General features: G+C 35.9%; 1 protein-coding gene across 4 annotated transcripts in view; it reads left to right on the plus strand.

Moving 5' to 3' along the window:
- The first annotated feature begins 288 nt into the window (after positions 1-288).
- The window catches only part of OPA1 (OPA1 mitochondrial dynamin like GTPase), an 87,200-nt gene continuing 63,995 nt past the window's right edge, over positions 289-23,493 (plus strand). Inside the window, exons 1-7 of one of the 4 annotated variants that reach the window (XM_080811761.1) lie at positions 328-522; positions 6,961-7,279; positions 7,936-8,032; positions 9,714-9,821; positions 10,319-10,372; positions 11,072-11,139; positions 19,259-19,369. In XM_080811761.1, the coding sequence (XP_080667887.1) occupies positions 491-522; positions 6,961-7,279; positions 7,936-8,032; positions 9,714-9,821; positions 10,319-10,372; positions 11,072-11,139; positions 19,259-19,369 (789 nt within the window). In that variant the 5' untranslated portion in view covers positions 328-490. Of the gene's footprint in view, positions 523-6,960; positions 7,280-7,935; positions 8,033-9,713; positions 9,822-10,318; positions 10,373-11,071; positions 11,140-19,258; positions 19,370-23,493 lie in introns of all 4 variants that reach the window. The other 3 variants (XM_080811763.1, XM_080811762.1, XM_080811764.1) reach the window with 3 other exon arrangements.

Below are 23,493 nucleotides of genomic sequence, written 5' to 3' on the forward strand. Positions count from 1 at the left end.
GTACTAAATTTTCTTAAATCGGTAGCCGATAGCCACCTAGTGAGAATTTATTAACCCGCTTTCTTCGCCCTACACCCCGCCAGTCCCTGCTCAACTCTCAACTCCTCCCCTCTCCAAATCTTTGACCAGGGAAACTCAAATTTCGTTAATTCCAACCCGGAAACGAAGAGGGAGGAAAAGGGTGAGGGGAAGCGGAAAGTGTTTGTTTCCTCTGGAGGCTCTGAGCGAGAGCACTACTCCTCCGCGGACCGTTTGTGCTGCCCTCCTAGGAAGGGTGGGTGGGTGCTTGTTTTTCTGACGGACCGAGTACGGGTGCCGGGCGTGCTCTCACGGAAGTCCATGCGCCATTGGGAGGGCCGCAGCGGCTGCTCTGTGCCCTTGTTGCCGAGGGCTTCTTCCTGGGTCATTCCTGGAGCAAGGGCCGGACGGGGCTGTCACCCGGGCTCCCGCGTGGCCCTGTAGGCGCCTGTGTGACCTCCTCACCGGCGGGATGTGGCGACTACACCGGGCCGCCGTGGCCTGGTAAGTGTGAGCTCCGACCTGGCCCCGTTATTTCTGGGGCCTCCGAAAAGCCGAATTCTTTCATCGCTGCCTCCAGAATATGCACGTAACTTTCAGGCCAGACGGAGGAAGGTTGGAGGATTCCGGGATATTTTTGAGGACCCGTGGTTACCGGAGCCGTGACCCGGCTTACCTGAGGTGCCGGCTGCAGTACTGGTCCTTGTTCCTGTCCTGTGCCACTGGAAGATTCTGGGCTCTTTTCAGTCTTGGCCTGTCTCTGTTGTCCTTTTGTCCCTGCCTCTTTCACCTTTCTGTCCTTGCTGTTATCGCTGTCTCTGGTTGCTTCTTGTTTCTGCCCTCTACCTCCCTGGCTCCTGGCTCTATTCATGTGTCCCCCACCCGCCTTTCAACTCTTTCTTCTACCTCCACGACAGGTGTACGTTGCTCTTGCGGGTACTCATTCTTCTCCCAGAATGAAGAGGCTCTGCCTATTGTCCTAATCGTCTGAGTAGACTTGCTTTGGAGTCTGATCTGGGCAGTGACGCAAATGGTGTCGGAGATGGTGATTAGAGATGCCCTCTCAATAGCAACTTTTCAGTGTTTAGGGAGGAAGACTTGCTTTGGATGAAAAGTGGTGAATATAGCACCAACTTTCTTATCACATGGTTATTGCTGCCCTGGCCTGGTTTAATTCCAAGTAAAAAAAAATCGTAGGATCTTTTCATTTCTGTGGGTTACCATATACATTTTAATAAGCTTTAAATTTGACTTTATCTTTAAATGTATTTGTGTTCTAATATCCTTAGATACTTTCAGGCTTAACTTATTTTTGCAGGCTGTTGATAAGAAGTAATATGCATCAAATAAGGTTGAAAGAACTTGGTTTTCCTGAATTAGCCTCTCAACACCTGTCTTGAATTTTTTTCATACCATTGTTTAGAGTGTGTGGATAATTTATAGTTTTTATAAGGAATGGTATCCATTTTTTTATGAAGGTTGAGTCTAAATTTAGAACTGGGTGACATACAATAGTTATAGTCAATTAGAATAACTGGATAGTTATTTCTAATTTTATGGAATTTGAGTTTCTGAGTAAATCCACAGCTCTTGATACTGCAGTAAATTATTTACTACCTTTTTATTTCTACTCCCTGTTTCCTGAAGAAACATACCTAATGTCATTTAAATAAAAAGGGAAAAGGCTTTGCAGAAAAGAGCATGCTTCATTGGAACAATTGAGACATGTAGGAAAACTTTAAAATTTGAACTTAACAGACTGATTAATAACTGATATTTGTTTATTCAGGTGGATGCTGTTGGGCTAAATTGTTTAAAGTTATTACGGACACCACAGAGTCATGACTTAAAAGTGTTTATGTTGATAGCACAGTTTAGCTTTCTTGCAGAAGAGGAGATGTGGAAGGTTAGAAGCCTCAAGCTCTGGAGTTTGTCTTGTGCTGTATTTCTTCTGCATGTTTGTTATGAAGGAGTACATTTAAATTCCCATTCTTAAGCAGATCGGAACATAGACATTTTTTGATCTAAGGTATGTAAATACATACTCACTGACAAATAAGAAGATAGTGACCAGCATTTATTTAGGTGCAATAAATGTTTGTGTAAATTTGTTGAAAAAAGAATTCGTATTAGGAGATGTTATATAGTTAAAAGAGATGATAGATGAGAGAGAATACATGATTTTGGGAGTCATGGGGGATGGTTGTTTTGCATCACATTGATTTTTAGTTTGGCCAAATATAGAAGTCTATATGCAAAATACTTTTCCTTCAGAACTGTAAAGGCATTGGTACATTTTTTTCTAGCATCCTTTGTTACTAATACAGACTCTCAGGACAATCTGATTTTTGTGTTTTTGTAGGTATTCTGTTTTTCCTTCACAGGAGCTTTCAGGATCTTGGCCTTATCTTTAATTTCTCAAGGCTTTGTTCTTGAGAAAGGTATGGGTCCCCCCTCACCCCCACCCAAATCTGGCTTGGTACTAGTGGGCCTTTCCGTTAAAAAGATTCTTTCTTCAGTTCTTCAGTTTTCTTTATCTTCTTCCTTCCATTTTTCCTCTTTTTGTTTTTAGATTCCTGTTAGATGAATTGGTCTTCTTAGATTGATCCTGTATGTCCATGATTTGCAAAATATGATCTGTGCTTATCATCTATTTTTAAAAAATAGTAGGCATATGCCACAAATGTGCATATACACACTTATTTTTGAATTACATTTATCTCTGTATTACTTAATTATTTACATTATAATTCTACCCTAACATAATCTTGAAGGATGAGATACAAAAAAATACTGTATTTAGAAGCATTGGTACTTTTTCCTGAATCCCAGTGAGTTATTTTGTGTATCCTTTGAAACACATTCCACACACATCCCCACTTTGGATACCAATTCTCTGAGTCACTTTTTTCTCATGGTTTCCACCTTTTTTCTTTATGTTCTAAGTTCCCAGGAGTTTCCTTAATACGTTTTTTGGTGTTGCTATTCATTTTTTTTTTTTTTTTTTTACTATTACAGCTTTAATTTCCATGAATTCCTTTCAAGCATTTATTAAACTCTTAAACATATGTTTAATTCAATAAACTTTATAATAGCATCTTAGCAGTAGGACTACTTGGGTCTTGAGTTTATCTATTTTGAATATATATTTGGATTAAATGCTTTTTTGAAAAAAGCAAATAACTTTTGAGGGATACCATGTACTCATTGATATATTAGTAGAGGTTAGTGTAGTTCATGTTGAAATGACATTTATTGAGTACTTACTCTATGGTCATTGCTAGGTTCTTTCACCTTTTGTTTTGTTTTTGCTGTTGTCCCAATTACATATGTTCATTCAGGGAATTTGTTAAGCATCTACTACTTGTGAAGCACTAGGCTAGGCTTTAGAAATACAGTGAAAAGCAAAACAGGACCACCCTGGCTTTATGAAGATTGCAGTTTACAGGTAGAGACAAATATTAATCCAATAATTACATTATTATTTAATACCAATTTTATGTGCACTGAAGAAAAAGTACAGGGAGCTAAGAACTGTAGCAAGGGACTCGAATTAGAATGTAGGTTCCAGGAGAGGAGGGAATGCTGAGGTGAAACCATTTGTGACCAGAGTTAACAGGAGTAATGGGAGTTAAGTAGGTAGAAGAGTTTGTCCAGGCGCAGTGGGTATCAGGGCCTTGAGGTGGGAAGGAGTATGACACAGTCGAGGAGCTGGTCTGGGTGGAGCTGGGAGGTGAGAGGGAGAGAGGCAGGACCAGACCATGGAGAGTTTGGATTTTATTCTGAATGTAGGAGGAGGCATTGAGATTTATGCAGGTGAGTGACAGTGATCAGATTCACATTTCAGAAGAGTGCTCTGATTGTGCTGTGGAGAACACTGCAGTCAGGACTGTTACAGCAGCCTAGGTAAGGAACCCTGGTAGTGGAAACGGGAGAGATGGAAGCTTTGAGATCTGTGTTGGAAGTAGAACTTGAGGATGAGGAAGGTATCAAGAATGAGCCCCAAGCTTGTGGCTTGTGCAACTGCTGGACAGATGTTTTTGCCATTTCCTGATACAGGAAGTACTAGAGAGGGTCAGGGTTTGGGGGGGAGGGAGGAAAGATATCATGAATTTGAATTTGGACATTTGAGGTACTTTTTGATATCTAAGGGGTGATGTTCAGTAGGCAGTTGGACACAAGGGTCTGGAACTTAACTATTTGTATTAGACGTAGAAGTTTGGAGAAACATAAATATGTATATGGTAATTGAGGAAATGGGTGTAGATAAAATTAGCTAGGAAGAGTGAATAGAATGAGAAGAAAGGTGACTTTACATCTGAGTCCCATGAACTCCCAACATTTAAAAGGTAGTTGGGAAGGGGTACCTGGGTGGCTCAGTTAGTTGAGCATCTGATTCTTGATTTTGACTGGAGGGGTGGTCTCTGGGTCCTAGGATCAAGCCCATGTTGGGCTGTGCACTCACTGGGGAGTCTGCTTGGGATTCTCTTTTCCTCTCCCTCTGCCCCCCACCCTCCATGCTCACAAGCTCTCTGTCTCTCTAAATAAAAAAATCAAAAAAGGGGGGGGAGGGGTAGTTGGGGAAGAGGTGCCTGAAAAAGAGTGGCCAGTGAGTAGGGGTAAAGCTAGCGACTATGGTGTAAAGGAGTTCCTGCAAGGAGGGGTCAGATATTGCTGAGAGAGAGAAAATGAGAATTGAAAAAATAAATGCCCATTGGAAGGCATCAGGACACTCAGTAAGGGCTGTTTCAGTGAAGTGATACAAATGGAAATCAGGTTGGTTTGGCTTTTAATAGAATAGCTAGAGCAGGGAACTGGAGGTTTTTTTCCATCTCTTCTTTAAATTGAGAGAGACTTGACTAGTGATTCCTAAAAAGGCAGAAAGAATTCAGAGGAAACAGAGGAAGTTGCCTCTGAAGGGAAGAGGAGTACTTACTGTAATCTTACAGGACTCAGGGTTCAGGGCTCCGGGGATTGGGGGGGGAGCAGCTAGAGGAGGGTGGGCGTAGATGCACTAGGAAGCAACAGCAAGTCTCCTTCAGATGGCTTCCATTTTCTCCAGAAAATTGCAGGAAGTATAGGGAGAATATGGGAGGGTAGAGGAGGGGGGAGAACATCTGAAATGGTCCTAGCAGAGAGTGGAAGAATGGATTGGGAAACAAAGTAGGATTGTCAGGCATTCTTGGAGCCAAGGTAAGATGTCTGTCCAGTTGGTGCAGTTTTCTTCAGTAGTGCTTCATTCCCTTGGTACAGGCTTAAAGTGATAAGGTTCATCTAGGGTTTGCATTTTGCCAGACAAGTGTAACAAAAAGCCAGAGGGCAATTGAGTTTAGAGTATTTGCAAAAGAGTCATTGAAACTGTGAACTATGAACTATGAACTATTTATAAGGTGGGTAAGTAGGTAAATAGATAAGGGAGAGACTAATAGGTTAAGAAGAAAATAGAAGGATCCATGACTTGGTTCTTCCAGTAAGATCAAAGATGGTTGTAGTGAAGGGGTGAAGGGGATTATGGTCTGAGAAGAAGATAACTTAGATTAGTGATTATTGACAATAACTCTGATGTAGCTTTTATCCCATTTTAACAGATTTTTTTAAAACTGAGCTTTTGGAAAGTTCAAAATTTGCCCTTGACTGCACACAACTAAGCAGTGAAACTGTAATGGAACCAATGTTTATCTGGCTCAAAACACTAAGTGGCTGTAAGAATAGAGCTAAAAGAAGTTTGGGCTAAATATTATGGAACCGTGGGCTACTCCCCCCACCCAGTTGGTTAGGCTCTTGATTTTTTTTTTTTTTTTTTTTTATATCTGTAAGTGGCAGAAATGTCAGGATTACTATTTGCTTCTTCCCTTGATTCCCATGTCTAGTTCATCATTCTGGTATCTGTCTTCCCTTTTTCAGTGCTGCCACCTCAACTCACTCTAGTGTGTTCCCTTATATCTGCACAACTGATACACAGTCACCTTATCATTCCCCAAATTACCAAAAGCTGGGTGGCTTCAACAGTAAACATTTATTTCTCACAGTTATTGGTGGCTGAGAGCTCCAGGATCAAGGTGCCAGCATATTTGGTGTATGGTGAGGACTCTCTTCCTGGCTCATAGACAGGCATCATCTTTTTGCGACTTCACAAGTAAGATAGGGGACAGAGAGATCCATGCCCTTTATTTCCTTATAAGGGCACCAGTCCCAACACAGGGGCTTCGTGTCCATGACCATATACAAAGCAAATTACCTCCCAAAGGCCTCACCTCCAAATACTTCATGTTGAGAATTAGGCTTCCATATAAATTGGGGGAGGACACAAATATTCAGATGGTTGCACATTGCTTTTAGTATCTTCTTTCATTACTCTTTAATTAATTTATTCTACTCAGAAACTTTCAGTCAGGTGCCTTATATAGAGTTAATGATTTTTCCTTAATTTCTATCCCTGGGCTGTCTCAGGATCCTGAGACCTAGAGGAGAGGCCAAGGAATAGATGTTCTAAGCTGATGGAATTTTTGTGCTTAAAAGCAGGTTTTCATTCATTTTGTTTTCCAGTTTTACTGACAGCGAATAGCAGTTAATAAAAGAAGTAAACGAGAGGACAGGCTCTGGAGTCCCAGCTCTTGGGTTTGAATCCTATCTGTGTGGACTTGGGCAAGTTATTTATGTGTGTGTGCCACCTTTTCCTCATTGGTAGGATGGAGGTAATACTAGTATTTTCACCATAGGATTTTTAGCAGAATTAAAGGAGGTAGCGCATGCTGCATGCAGCAGTGCCTGGCGTGTAATAAATGGTTAGTAAATGTGAGGTGCGGTCCGACACAGTGGGTTTGGATACATGCCGGCAGGTGTGTTTTCTCTTGTGCATATTGCTCTTTTTTTTTTTATCATTTCCCTTGCACTATTACCCAGTCTGATCTTTGTCCCATGGTCTTTTTTTTTTTTTTTTAGTGAGGTCTGCCAGTCCTTGGTGAAACATAGCTCTGGAATCAAAGGAAGCTTACCACTACAAAAACTGCATCTGGTTTCACGAAGCATTTATCATTCACATCATCCTACCTTAAAGCTTCAAAGACCCCAATTCAGGATGTCTTTTCATCAGTTCTCCTCTTTAACTAACCTTCCCTTACGTAAATTGAAACTTTCTCCAATTAAATATGGCTACCAGCCACGCAGGAATTTTTGGCCAGCGAGATTAGCTGCAAGACTCTTAAAACTTCGCTATCTCATACTAGGATCTGCTGTTGGTGGTGGCTATACAGCCAAAAAGGTGAGTCTCATTTCCATTGCTTTTTCAGTTATTTTAGCATGATTATTTGAAGGATTTATAGCACAAATCATTTTTCTTTAGTGCAATAGACTGTAATTTGATATTTAAAAATGTATTGTGTATCTCTACCATGTGCTAAGTTGTTTTAATGATGCTAATAGAAAACTGCTCTCTGAATCTTGGTTATACTTATAAGAGATCAGAATGGCTCTAATGGAAGGAGCATTGGACTGGAGTGAGGTCACCTAGGTTTGATTTTCAGCTTGCCACTTAGTAGCTCAGACAAGAAAGTAGGTGGCATGCTAACATAACCACTTTTTGGCAGCTTTGAGAGTAGAGGCAAGGTGTCCTCACCCCTGGTTTGTCTTCTGTTCTGCAGTATTGTTTAAAGCCAAATCATGAAACCTGTTTGAAATAAGACTGTCTTTTGAATTTTTGCATTTTCCATATTTTGTAAATGAACATTTACATATTTTATATGCTTGCCAAGTAATTTATTTTTAGAAGAGCCAAGGCTACTTCGTTTCTAAAATATTTGAACATAACACATCGTTTTTAGTAGATTAGCATGTTTTAATTAGATATATTAAGGTAGTTTTTCTCTATTTTTGTATGACATTCAGAGCATTTGATTGGCATACTTTCTTTTCTTTTAGACTTTTGATCAGTGGAAAGATATGATACCTGACCTTAGTGACTATAAATGGATTGTGCCTGACATTGTGTGGGAAATTGATGAGTATATCGATTTAGGTCTGTATCATCAACATTAAAACATGTTTCTTGGTCGTATCTTTGGGAAAGAGAAATAGCGGTATTGAGATTTTCTTAACTCATGAGCTTACTGTGTAGCAGTTTTATTTGAATGATAGACGTAGTAGAATATCAGAGAAAAAATTGTTAGGAAAAAAAAATAATGCCCTCACCCATCACTCTCACATTTTCTTTTAGTTGCAGCTAATCTGTGTGTGTGGTTAATATTTTAGAGCCATAGTGAACATACACTTTCATTTTTTATCTTTTGCTAACTAACAGATTTGTCAGCTAAGCAGCCTTCTAGACATCACTTTCAGTGTTTTGTATTATTACCCAGAACAGATGCACCATGACCCACCTAACTAGTTAATTTTGACTAGCTCCCTTGATTACCTCCACTTCTTGTAACCAGGTCCCTTAAAGTCTGCTATGTGTCCAGAGTAATTTCTCCCCATAGTCAGCCACTGTTCCCCTTTTTCTATAATGGTAAATGAGAAAAAAGTATATTTGATAGTTTTGATTGCCAAGATTAAGCCAGAGTAGTTAAAAAAAATTTTTTTTGAATGAAATTATTTTCCTCAGCCTCTTTTTTTTAGACTTTGTCTAATTTCTTAGCCTAGGTGTATATGGGGGTAGAATTAATCTCTCTGTGTACTTAACTCACACGGCATTTCCTTAAAGAGAAAACCGTGCTGCATTGACAGAGGAACCTGCAGGAATTTGAAGTATTCTTTGAGTATTTTTCCAATATTCATGTGGAGAGCTTTCGACTTTGATGTATTTGCCAGTACCACAGTGTGGGGCTGAGGGCTTGGTTCTGAAGCTGGCCTGGCTAGGCTTGAAGCCTGACTCCCCACTTGTTCGCTGTGTGCGCAGGTCCAACTACTTAACCTCAGTGGCTCAGTCCCTCACATGTAAAGTGGAGTTGATGATAACTGTTTTGTAGGGTTGCTATGAAGATTAAACAGGTGAATGCTTTTATAGCACTAGAACAATATCTGACATATATCCTTAGTTTGAGAATATTTATGTGTTTTGGTCTTCTGCAGAGAAGATAAGCCTATCCTAATTCAGAAGATACTGTAAAGTTGTAAACAAAAGTAAATACTCTGACCATTTTTTAAATAAAGCTAGCAAAAATAAAACCAAAGCTTACCTTGGGCTCTTAGACAGTTATTTCTAAATGGTAACAAGTGTGAATTTTCTGAAAGTCTGTGAAAGGACAGAGAAAAGTAATGGAACTCTTTCTGAACTTGAACTGAGATTTCATTACTTTTTTTGAGTTTGGACCAGGAGGCGTTACAGGAGGCGTTTTTCTCTTTTTTCCTTTGATTCTTGGCCTCTTCACTGTGACTTTCTCCTTAAAACTATCTCTCATTCCAATACAGTGTTAACCTTGTTAATTTTCTGTTTGTTTTAAGGCATTTAACTTATTGATCAAAGCTGTCCATCTAAGCCAGACATTTGATGAGTCTTTTTAAACAAATTTCACGGCTCATGGAATATCCTCAGAATTACACATTGTTCCAGATACATGTAGCAGTTGTGGTTGTAATAGAAAAATGCAAAAAATATTTTAATTTAAATTTATATATGACACGTATGGTGTTATTTAAATTTTATAAATGTTTTAATAGTGAAATTCTTATATTGAGGATTTTTTTTTTGTCTTCTCCAGAGAAAATTAGAAAAGCACTTCCTAATTCAGAGGACCTTGCAAAATTGGCACCTGACTTTGATAAGATTGTTGAAAGCCTCAGCTTATTGAAGGACTTTTTCACCACAGGTAAGGAAGGACCTATTTGATCTCACTTAAAATGTCAGAAACCCTGAGGAAAAGTACTGAGATATATTCATTGTTGATTCCTGTCTTTTAAATGAAAACATTTAGTACAAATGAAAAACAGGTTTTTGAAAAAAAGACACACAAAATTTTGGTGCTCATTGGTTTTAAATTTTGGTTAGTGCAACAAAAATGAAACTTTGTAAGAGTTTAAACATGCTTGGCTTTAGTCAATGAGGGAAAAAGTATTTCTTGTTCCTGACAAGTAGATGAGACTTCCTATGTGCTTGCTTTTCATAATTGGTTAGAACCAATTTGGTGATTTTAAGACAAACTTAATTATGATGGACCATAATGAGTGGAATTTATTGAGGTTAATCCTGTTGTATTTGCCCAATTCATGCCCTATCATGATATAAACCTGAGATCTCAGACATACTTGTTTGCTCATTCCTGTCAAATTTTACATTTCTATTTCCCCTTTTGCTGGTTTTTCACAGGTCACAAATTGGTTAGTGAAGTCATAGGAGCTTCTGACCTACTTCTCTTGTTAGGTGTGTAAACAGACATTTTTGCTGACCTTAACATGCCTTTTAAATGCTTCTAATAAACTAGTTGCAAATAAAATTGCAGACCAAATTTATGCTGCTTATAGTGAATTTTAAAACTCCAGAACTATATTGGGCAAATTCTTTATCTTACAGGAGAAAATAAAGAAATAATTATTTTGCAGTAAAACTAAAATTCCTAAGTATGTATCTATAAGATTAAAACTATTACTGCTTAACCAAAATATTTTCTCAAAATATCACTTGATTTGATTGTTTCTGATAATTGAAATGAAAAGTAATTTTAGTTTGTCTCATCTGTCCTGTCACAGTTGACATTTTAAATTTATTTTGTTACTATCTGTGGTCTGTAATGGCAGTGGTAAATGGCTGAGCTGTAAGTACTCTCGTGGAAAATAATCCTTATCAAATATTGTCTTCTTTTTTTTAATTGAAATTTTCAGTGGAATTTTAAAAACATGTCCTATAATATTTAAAAATTTTTTTTTGTTTCTGTTTTTGGGGGGTTTTTTTTGTTTGTTTTGTTTTGCATAGGTTACCAGTATGTTCCCTAAAATAGGAATAGCTTTTAATTTTCAAAAAAGTGATTTTTGCTCTAAAAATCTACTTGCCTTTAAAATAAGTTGGAATTTGGGCTTTTGACAGCAATGGAGAATTTAAAGGGCTGCATATGTATCTTTTAAGGTTCACCGGGAGAAACAGCATTTAGAGCAACAGATCATGGATCTGAAAGTGACAAGCATTATAGAAAGGTAAGTACAAAGGAGAATTCATCCCATCAGTAGTCCTAAAAGAGATAAAATAGTTTTTACCCACCTAGAAGATTTGACAACAGTAACATCTGAGGACCAAATATAAAAACATATAAGTAGAGATGTTTTTAATGTTGGTACAAAGTGGAGATACTATGTGACAGCTCTGGAAATATTGGAGAAGCCCATTTCCTTCAAATATGCTCTGGGAAATACTAGTTACAAGCATTGTTTTCAACAAAGGGCTTTATTGTTAAATATGTATAGTAAAAGCTGATTAAGTAATATAAGCAGGCTTTTCTTTTCCCTAGGACTTCTCAGACTTTAATATACTTGTGTGCATTGTGAATCCCAAGAGAAGTCAAAGTGTACAGAGTCGTCCAGATTCATTTAGCAACAGAATCTTTTTCCATGAAATACATTCGAGGGACTACTGTTTTCATGGCATATATTTTGGGGAAATATTAAGAGAATAGGAAATGGGCTGTTAGAGGATAAATTTATTCTCTCACATTAATAGTTAACAATTGTGTATGGATTTATTTCAGTTATGTCAATTTCAGTACTTATGTAAAAATCCATACGAATGTTTGGGAGAGCTACTGATATAAAATAACATATGCATTGCTCTTTATTTATATTCATATGTTAACCTGACATTCTCTTAGTCTTCATTTTTTTCATCTTTTGGAATTGGCGACATAACTGATTCCTTGGATGTTTTTCTGAAATAATATTTATATAAACAGATACCTAAAAAAGATATTTAATGAACATTTCAGAATTAAATATGGAATATGTAACTTTTATACTGAAGGTTATTGTGGTTTTTATAAATTGAAGGGAAATTAATTTTATGTTTATTTGGAGGGCAGAAAGAAAATAATTCCTGTGTGTAGGTTTCCATCTTTCTCCTTGTCCTTTAACTTTGAACTTTTTATACGATATTCCAAGTTTGAATTCTAATATTTCAAAAGACTTTTCTCTTGCCTTTTAACTAGATCTTTCGGAGAAAACATTTTAAAATGTGTGTACGTGTGTGTGTGTGTGTGTGTGTGTGTGTGTGTGTAAGTGTATTTGCCTTTTAACTTGATCTTGTTTGATACCTTTTCCATTGGCATTTTAACAAAAGGAACACCATTGACTGTTCATGCTACTGGGGAGAAAAATTTGAATAGCAATTAGCCTATTATGCAAAGTTATTTTGAGCCAAGGCCTTGTCCCTTAATGCAGGTAGACTTAATATGTAGAGAACAGCTAATCTAAAGAGCGGGTAGGAACCTCTCTTACTGGGTTAGTAGTGTGGTTTTAGAGTGATGAAGCCTTGTTGCCTAGATCAGTTAGGGGAGGTCCGCATCTTTGCTCTTTTCTGGTATGGCCAAGGAGGATTGCTTTGGTGAATGAAAAACCTGTTTCAGGGTCTAACTCAGATACTATCTCCTTAAAATCCTGCTAAGTGATCAGGAGCTTTGCAGTACAGAAAAAGCAAGAGAATGGATCCCTAGGAATATAATTATATTCTCAGATGTTATTTTACACAATAGACATAAAAGTAAATTTACTGCTTTAATTTATAATTTACTTCGCTTGAAGGTAAATGTTCTTGTCTACTATTTCCTTTTAACTTCTTCATAATTTATGGGAGTTATCTTTCCCATTAAAAGCTCAGCAATTAATATTACTAAGTCTAGAGTTGTAATTAAGCTACTTTCATTACAGTTTAAATTATAGCAAATGCTAGTATAATAACTTATTATACAGGAAAAGTATTTCCAGCCTCAACTAGTGGTTTTGAATTTTGTTAATATGCAACATTATGGGGTTTCAAGGCTTGGCACTGACCTATGATACGCTTACCTATGAGAGCCCCAGATCGAAAATGGTATTCAGAGTTTGAAGCAGTCGTGTCTTAGCTTAATGGTTGTCTGTGTTGTACCAAAATTTCTGGCCAGACTTAAACTACAAATGTAAAATTTAAACTACAAATGTAAAAGTAAATGTGAATCAATTATTTTTCAAAGTAGCGAAACATTTCTACAGCTAGAACTAGAAAAGAGATTTGTCCTTTCTAATAGAACACAGGGGCACCTGGGTGGCTCAGTCCATTGAACGTATGACTGAGTTTCAGCTGGGGTTGTGATCTCCCCATCCTGAGATGGGGCCCTATATGGGGCTCCCCACTCAGCAGGGAGTCTGCTTCCCCTCTGCCTCTTCCCCTACACATGCACTCTCTTTCTCTCTCCCCCTCACCCTAAAATAAATAAATAAATTTTAAAAGAACAGGAACAGGTAGGACCTTTCCAAATCAATTGAAGTCAAAATGACGGAGTTGAGAGAATACAGATTCAGATTGTTTGACTTAAGTTAGAATGAATAGCACAATGAACTGATTACCTGTGGCGCCCGGTCTGGGATCACTAGACTTTTAAGTACTCTGGAAAGTTGTAATTGAGGTCTACCAAAAGTCTACAAAAGTGAAAAGCATGTATTTCTGCATGATGCTGCACAGGCTAACTAAACATCAAGTTTCTTTGACTTTGCCTGGATTTATATCCATTCAGTTTATGGACAGTAGTTATTTACATCATTTGACCAGAAGTTCTGATACGTGTTACCAAACTTAAAAAATGGAAAAATACCCAAACCACTTTTCAATAAATGGTGTTAGTCAGAAATTTTAGAATTTGTATCCATTGAAGAAAAATATTAGAGCCCTTGATGTCAACTAAATAATATCCTTGAGACCTGGATGCCTTCAGAACCACCTGAAGGAAAATTGAGAATTGAAGTGATGAGCCTTTTTCAGTGAATAATTTGCAGATTTCTATATATCAATCACAACATAGATAGGTGACAAGACCACTTAGTGAATCTCCTTTTTTTTAGATTCAGTAAGATTGTCTGTGACTAGTGAAAACTAACTTGCTAAATGACAGTTATTTTCTGTGCTTTTATTTTATCGTGTTTTTGATTGGTCATAAACATGTCACAGAAGTCAGCAATATGGTCATTCTGAAGGTTACAGACACATTTATAATTTACAGGAAATATTTGAAGGACCTTTTAAAAGTCTAAATCATGAAGAATGGGGATACTGTTTTAAGTATAATTATTAGGTAGTAATTAATGTTCTTTCTTTTCATATGTTGCTCTAATTCTTATTTTTGTGGCTTTACTTCTGTTGTACCTTCCAGCTGAAATCTCTCTTCCCTTTTCTGCCAAATTTTTTCTCATCCTTAAAGCCTTACTCTGTTGTCCTCTTCATGAAACCTTGCATAATTATTTTAGTTCCATTAACTATACACTTAACATTGAAAACGGTTGCCCGCTAAATCATTATTTACTTCTGCTTGCATTCTATCATAAAATCTCTGTCCTCAGAACACCTAGGATAATACTGTGCTTTTAGCAAAATTGAGTGATTGATTTAACACGGTAAAAGAGATGCTAATTGAAATATATAAATTTCATTTAATGCCAACAAGTAGGCCACAAAATTTTATATAATATGTGTTCACTCTGATCACATGTGAATTTTCCTTTGCCTTTGATATTTGGCAGCTACTGAGGAGCATAGGAATACAAAAGTAGTACCTATGCTTGGTAACTATAATGAAACAGTATTGCTTAAGTAGGATTTATGTTTCTGGGATTCCTCGGGCAGCAAATAATGCACTAACTATGGCAAAATGAAATTCCCACCACCAACGTCATCAAGCAACCACAGATCAGTATACTTAAGTTTCCTGAGCAGCTAACTGGCAACAACTAGAGTAGGTTAGAATCTTAGCTAGGAAACCAACCCACTTGTGCACCAGAGTATAGTAGTTAGGAAGCAGAGGGATCAGAGGAAGAAAAGCAGGGAAGATCTACACGAAGAAAAATGGAATGGCAAAACAGGCAATCCTATTTTATTCCTTCATAAGCACACTGTCCTTTTACGTCTTTTAAGAAACGTTAAGTACATACTTTGTATTTAATACTATTTTTTGGTAACAATTTAGAACAAAGGAGATTTGTAGGAATTATAATATTGATAATAACTATCCATAATAGACTGATTTATTCATCTCTTAAAAATTATCCATTGTAGAACTTGTCTAACTAGTAAAATAGGAAATGATAGGTCTGAATAGAAGCAGGTTAAGTAATCCAAATGGAAAGACATATATCCTTCTGATATCCATTAATAAACATTTTTCCATTGACCATAAATACCTTGAACAGTACTAGGTATTACTGGGAGAGGGGAAAATAGTTGTTTTTAGCTAATCAAATAGAATTATTCAAATTTTGAAAAGTAGTTTAATGCATACCAGTATTTTTTGAATGGAAGGGAAAAGAAGTCTTCACTTTCATAAAGTTCTTTTCTAGACCCAAGTTACTTTTAAAACTAATAAGGCAGAGGTTAGCACTTTTCCGTAAAAGGCTAGATAGTGAATATTTTAGGTTTGTAGGCCCAGCAGTCTTTGTGGACTACTCAGCCAGTTCACCTTCTTAGTGATTCAGATATGCCTTCTGGTGTATTGTAGTATCATCATTTTCTTCTTTTAAATGTGGATTAAATCGGATGGAGTCAAGGCTACTTTGTAAATACTGTCATTGCAATAAGACAGTATCAGGCACAGATTTTGTAGTCACACTGCCTGCGTTCAGATCCTGTCCTGCTTGCTTTCTGAGCTATGTGATCTTGGTTGGACAAGATCAAACTCTGAGTTGCTGGTCTCCTCTTCTGTGAAATGCAGACCCCTGCTTGATAGGGTTGTTTTATGTATAGCCCTTTAGCACAAGATCTGCAAATAATAAAACTAAACAAATACTGACTATTAGGGTGATGATGATGGTGATGATGATGATTACCTTACATTTTTAATCACTGCATGAGTTTATTGCCTATTAACATTATTTGATAACTTTTCTCAGTTTCTGTGGAGTCTGTTCTGGGGATTATGAAAAATGGGAAAATAGATTATAGGGCTGATATATAGCTTACTGACAGAATATATGTTTTTTTGGAAAGCCAATTTGGATTTTTATACTAGAAACTTCATGTGCATCATTATTATTAGGTAAAAGTAGGTCATAATTTGATTCACTGAAGGAGCAAACATGTGCCAAGCCTTTCCTTAGGTGTCAGCTGTAACACATCTCAAGTATCAGGTCTTATTCTAGGTGGCGGGTATACAAACAGTGTAAGGGCCTAGTTCTGCTATGAATTTTTAAAATGCTGTTATAAATACAGTATTTTAAATATATTCATATATGGATGACTTCTAAATTTAAGATTATTTAAAATCTTTCCTATCAAAAGGAAAGACTTGAAGGTTTTCACAGTATTTTTGGCTGATGTTTTGGTTTCTAGAGTTATCACTGATTTTCTTTATCTAATAATATTTTAAAAATCTGACAATTCTGTAGAAATATGAGACTGTGAGAGTTGCAGTATCAAATTGACAATAACTAAGAGATGTTTAGAGAGCATATCATCTGTAAATAACTATCATCTCTAAATAACTCTTGTTATTTACAACAATTATTTTTATATATAATGTGTATGATTTTAACATAATTACGTGCTATTTCTTGATGGAAAATGTGTGAGGTTGGGAAAATATTTATTGAACAAAATGTATTTTGTCTATTTGTAGCCACATTTCTTTCCCTTCCTTATTCCATCCACATGGCCTTAGCTCAGTTGAGATTTGATGCCCCTAATTGAATAACAGTAACCTCCTTTAGTCATGTAACATAGTGTAAGTAGTATTTTTCCATGTCTAAATCTTGTTTTCTTCCTACTCTTTTTAGGAGGTAACAGTTAATTTCAGCTACCTTCACATAACAGTGCTTCAGTAACAAACTTGGAAGGAAAGTGAGGTGTCACTAGAAAGAGGGTGTTTGCTTATAATATAATAGATATTAAGTATTTACCATATAATTTATATATAGATATGTATGAGCAATGGATTAGGGAGGGTATTTAAGCTATAGGTAAAAAGGAATCGTGTGCCTGATAGACTAGATAGTTAAGAAATGTGGAGTATTTGCTTACTGCTTTGACATTATGTAAGTTAGAGTGTTGGTGGTATGTTAATCAAACCACAGGTACACTACGGTATAAGCCAACACAAGAAACCTGTAAAAGGTTATTGTTTTGAGACGTCTAAACATGAGAAGTGATTATAGTAAATGACTAAATTAATAAAAATACGTTGGATTACTCTTTTTTCTGCTTTATGAAAAACAGTCATACAGAAAAATGAAAAAATGACAGATGAAGAGGACAATGAGAGTAGTTGGTTGGCATTGTCTTTTCTTTGATAGATATATCCACGACCATAGACATGTTCATTTAGAAGAGTTATCTCTAAAGACAGCCACAGGTTTTTGTAAATACATTTTGTACTGTTGAATTTGGAAACAGATGTTGACAGTTCAGTTATGTCACCTGCCATTTTGATGTTCTCTCGCTTGTCACACAGAAATTTCAACTAGTTTCATCCTTTGATGTATAGTAAATCAACCAGTTTCATTACTGTTGGCATAGCCTAATGTATTCAGTCTAAGAATCAGACAAAAATCTCCCAAATTATATGCTAATACTTTCCCTTAATTTAAAATGCTTTACTGTTTGTATTTTTTTCTTTTCTGGGAAACTTTTATTTATAGTAGAAGTCTTTGGGTTATATAAAGTTAAGCCTCTGGTTGAATCTACTAATTAAAATTTTGAATGTTATAATGTTAACCAGCATTTTAGGAAACTTTCTAGTTGTATTATATAAAATGTAATATTTGGGCAATTATTTTAAAAAACTCTGAAGCTATTTGAAACTGCCAATTTAGATTATTTTAATGAGTTTAGTTTTCCTAACTCTTGTTTTTATAATGTGGTAAAAATTGAGCCCATTGTTCTCCCAGAACACTGTTCTTGTGCAAATTAGTGACCTCAATCATTGAAACTTTACCTTTTTTGGGGTGTCTAATTGAAAAAATATTAGGCTTGTGACATTGTCAATTCTTAGTTGTCTTTTCTCCCACATCTCTTGAGGTCTCTTATCTGATAGGCCAGCGGTTAAAAATGCTGTACAGAAAATAACATGTATTGAGTACCAATTCACATGTAAATACATTGTGATAAAAATTGTACCAGTTAACATTTCACAATTATTAAATGGAATGAATTTTAAACATAGGAATGGTGTTTGTGTTGTATATGGGTAACTGGGTTTTGTTTCATTTTGAATTTTCAGAATAACTGTATTATCTCCAAATCTCAGTTATGTTCTTTTATAGTACTTTTGCTTTAGTAATTGATAGATTTTTATTTACATTCTTAGAGGCTGCTTTTACTGAATGTCAGAGCAGCTCATAAAAAGTGAAAATTCAGTCAAACTACTTACTATATATAGTATAAAGTTAAAACAGTGCCTCAAACATCATTTTTTAATTTGTGGAAAGAGATCCTAAATTGTAGTCATATAAGCTTGTGTGAGAAGGTATATAGAACATATGAATTAATGTAAAACTGTGATTAACTTGATGCTTAGAAACTCAAATTAATAGTTTTGAGGGGCTGTAATCTTTAATCGAAGTCATTAGGTATCAAGGAAAAAATAATAATAATTTAATAATTAAATAAGCTACTATATATTTTCCAGTCTTGTGAGAATTATGGTTGGTAATTAAAAGATTTTTTCCCCCTTTTGATTCAAGTCAGGAGCATACACTAGTTCGTATTGGCAATTCAAAAATAAAGGTTGAAGTAGTAAGTTGTTAACAACAATGCCACTTTCCTTGAGCATTCCAGTTAGTCTGGGTTTTACTGTATCTTAATATTATATGTCTGGCTCATTTTATTCAGCTGACAGTCACATTGCTTTTCACTTTTTAAACTCTGCTGTTTTATATTTCTGACACATCTAGTTTTAGTGAGGGGGGAAAATGGAAATGCAGTATAGAGCCCTATTATATAGTGGCTCGAGAGGTACAGAAATGCATTTCCATTTTTGTTAGAAGCTATCCATTCCTCCCTAACTTACACCTGTTCCTTGCTTGTGCCCTTTGGTTTAACATTGTTCTCCTCCCCAATTTTCCTCTTCTCCTCATTGTAAACTCACGGCAGGGTCTGCTTGGTGAGCTCATTCTCTTACAACAGCAAATTCAAGAGCATGAAGAGGAAGCACGCAGAGCCGCTGGCCAATATAGCACGAGCTATGCCCAACAGAAGCGCAAGGTGATGGATGATTTAAGGGGGCTACTGATGTGTTCACACTAACCGGCCATTGCTGCCAGGATCATGTCACCTTAATCCATTCATGGGCTCCAGTGATGGGAAATTATTTTTAACAAAGTAAAAATATAAAAGACACCTAATACAAATACGTAACTTTCCTGGAGTGGATTAATAAACCCAAAATATTAAACATAGGAATTTATTTTCTGAAACTGAGATTCTCTGTGAGGGTCCATGGATTTGTATCTAGAAAAGAATTATGAATTGTGGTTCACTTGGTCCAGGTACTGTATGGAGTCACCCCAGTTTGTAGCCAGCTTGTCTGTGGTTCACCCAAGTTTTCATTCCTAAAATGTAAAGGATTACTGTGGATGACCACTATTTAAATCATTTAAAGAATGAAATTTACTTGTTTTAGTAAAACGGGTCAGCAGAAAACATGGCTATTTCTTGTAGAAGAAAATATTCTGGTGTAAATTTTGGGCAAAGTTATTCAAATACACCCTAATAAGCTCATTGATTATTTCCACAATCATCAGTGAAGTTAGCACAAATAAATTTTCACCTTGGACTACTGAAGGATTGAACATTGGAAATTTGATATGATTCAAGTCCTAAAGAACAGATTCTAATAAAAGTTGGCATAAATCTGTACAAATGTTTGGTTATAGGTGTAATTAAGAAGTCCTTAAAAGAATGGTTTTGGCTGTTAGATGATCCCGTGGTATAGATCCCAAGGTTAATGTTCTGAAAAGACTTGAGTCAAAATGAAAAGAATGTAATGACTTCAGAGTTACGTTCTGAGATCTTGACATCAGCTTCATTAGGTTACATATATTAGATCAGAAAAGTTTTAAAAGTGGTATGTAAATTTTACTCAGGAAAAGAGATTCACCCATTTAATTAGCTTCCCATAGGTTCTGGTTTGAAGTCAACCAATATTGTAATGATTTAATGAAGTTTTGCTTACTAACCTTACCGCATTTGGTGATGAGTAATACTTGAGAGTACTCCTCACAGTTTCATTTATCTTTTCAGTGTCACCTCCTGACTTTTCTCAATTCCATGGCTGTGGAATCAACTCCTGTATATTTAACCTTCAGTGAATGAACAACATAGGTAGAAATTGAAAATAAGTTATTTTCCTATTTGGTTAAGTTAAAGTACATGCCTTAAACCAAAAAGGGCTTATGTTAAATGGTGCTTTAGCATTCTCTGCTCTGTATGTCTTTGAAGTGCCGTAAATAGTCTCACAAATTGGACACTTAAGCCGAGCCATCTGTTCCTTAGGTTTGTTACACAAAGAAGGGAAGGAGTTACTGTGTTCTGGTATGTTAGAAATATGAAGAGCTCTACTTACAATTTCTTGTTTTCTCATAATGGTAAAATAATTTGAAATGAGCCCCACAGATCTGCCATCCTAAGATTCTGAGATATGGCTTAAGATTATCGATACACTTTTGAATCAGATGATTAAAGGGATCTTAGTAGTGAATAATATTAATTTTCTACATTGCTCAAGGTTAGTGTTCATTTGAGGCCTACTTTACTAGGCTGCTTTCAGGTTTAGAAATCTCATTTCTATTTCTGATGTCATCAGATTGTCCATGTAACCTTTTATTTTGCATTTTCACCATTTGTAAAACAGTAGCTGGCAGGACTGCACCTCCGTGTGTGTGTGGCTCATTGAGGCATACTTAGTAGAGTACCAGACAGTCTGGCCCACTCCGGAGTTACCCGGTGCAAAAGGAAATGGAACTTCAAAAACAATTCACGCTCTTCTGTAATGACATCATTCCCTATCTGTCCTGAAAGATCATTTCCTTACTTCACCCTCCCCTGTTTCTCCCTGTGGTGGGTACACAGGTGACTTTTCAGCCCTTCACTGTCCTCATGATCTGAACCCCAGTTCATGAGATTTGTATCATTCCTCTAAACATTTGAGGTTTTCTTGAGGTGCAAAATCACAGCTTTTTGTTGCGTTTTAATCATTCTTCCTCCCTTATCTTCTTGAAATTGTAGGTAGGCCTTAACTTCTTTATATCTTATTAGTAGCAGTTAATAAACTGTCCCTATAGCTCATGCAGAGACAGTAGATTCAAACTGCCTTTGGTAGTTCTGCTTCTTATGAATACATAACATATGTGGAAATGTTTATGAGTCCTTTACCTATGTATTTTGGTATTTCAGAATGGCCACAATGGCTTAGTAGGAAGAAACACTTAAAATATGAAACTCAGGCTTGGTTTTGTGAGGAGCTAGTAAAGGTTTTTCTTTTTCAGCTTTAGCTTGTTTCTGCGGAGGATTCCGCTCTTTCTCCATCAGTTTCACAGCCCTGGAATTGTAGAAAAGCTCTGGTTTCAAGACCATTGATACCCATTTCTGTCAGGGTGAGTTTTAAATTAATTTCATAATGCAAACTGAATATATTGAGCAACGGGACAAGAACTTAACTCTTGTCATAAGTGGCAGAACTGTACCAACGAAGTGCATCAACATTAAATATACCCAGATTGCTAGTTAAGATACTGAATAAGTGACAGGTGAAAAGTCAGATGTGCTGTTCCCTTAAGAAAATACAGAAAAGTATCTTCTCATTATCTTTAATATTTACTTTAGAAACCTAAAAGTTTTCATCTTATTTGCCAGAAAATATTAGCTCTCATTCTTGACTTCCACCACAACACCTGTCTTAATATAATGTTAATTTTGATATTCCATTAAACTGAGCAGATAGGAAGCATAGTGATAAATCTGTGCATGAGTTCTGCCTAACACTTGTGCCAAAAAGGCAAATGGTAAACCTAAAGACTCCTAAAAATACAAATTTATAAAAATCTTAAGTCACTGCTACTAAATACTAATGTTAGCATAAAGATTATAATTAATAGTCTAATAACCTTGTATCATTTTAACTTACCCTTTTTATGTTACCATATTACCAAGTTAACCTTCTATAGACCTTGGTTTACAGTAAGCATTCAAACTGTTTTGGTGTAATTATATTAGTTACTTAATTATTGTCCCAGATGTAGAGTACTAGTGGATTTTTCTATTATAATTTAGGGTATATTGCATGAAGCCATTAATACTCACATTCAAAACTAAAACAGTTTATACTAACACTGCTTATATATTTCATACTAATTAGCTACAGTCAGATGAGTATTTAATGGAACAGTTACCTTTTAAAATGAATTGGGAATTGAATTGACATAGCAAAATTTTTATGAGTGCATTATTATAGTATGATGGCATGCCATATGAAAACAATATGAAATTATTTATTTCTCCATCGGTCTTCAAGATTTTGTTCTTCCGGTTTTTGGTGCCTTCCCAGCTTGCTTCTTTCCTCACATTTTAGGAGACTATTAATAATTCTTGTCCATTTTACACAAACACAGTCAAATGAAAAAGCTTTTCTCCATAAGTGTGCTTGCTATGCAAGAATGAGAAAACAGTAATACAGAGTTTGTTTTATATTATCTTTTCTTCTAATTACTGAATCATATTTGTAGAGATTTTTAGGCATAGGCTTTTAAGGAAAAAACAGTATGTGCGTAGCAAGCGTTGCCATTTTTATTTAAAAGAAGTTTTGGGGAATGTTTTGAGAAACTATTTGTAAAGAGGAATTAAAACCTCAAAATACATTTTTATTGTGTGGATAAGAGTTATTAATATCTATCTCAATAAGTAAATCACTTAAAATTTTCTCATAAGTAGTTGCTACCATAATGTCTTGATTGCTTAAATAACTATTGAATGAAAGTGAACAAGGACTTACATGAATTTCACCTTGAGTTTTGTCTGCTATGAAATAAAGTCATGTTTATGAATTTTGATTATCAGAAATTAGATAATTATTTTGAAAGACTGAGTATGACAACTTCTGCACCTCACCAAGAAGTCAAAGAGCAGTTATATGGATTTGTCATAAATGACATCATTTTAATAAAATTGATCAGTTGTTTTATATTTTGAATTATAATGTGACTAGAGCCTGTTAATGCAATAAAGTTCTTTGTTGTTTCGGATATTTTATCTTAGAACTGTTAGCATTAGTAACAATTGGAAGTAGTTTCCACAATAGCGATAGATTTTATCCTACTTTTGTTTTATGTTTA

Source organism: Martes martes (assembly GCF_963455335.1).
Source record: "Martes martes genome assembly, chromosome: 1".
NCBI classification, from domain to species: Eukaryota; Metazoa; Chordata; class Mammalia; order Carnivora; family Mustelidae; genus Martes; species Martes martes.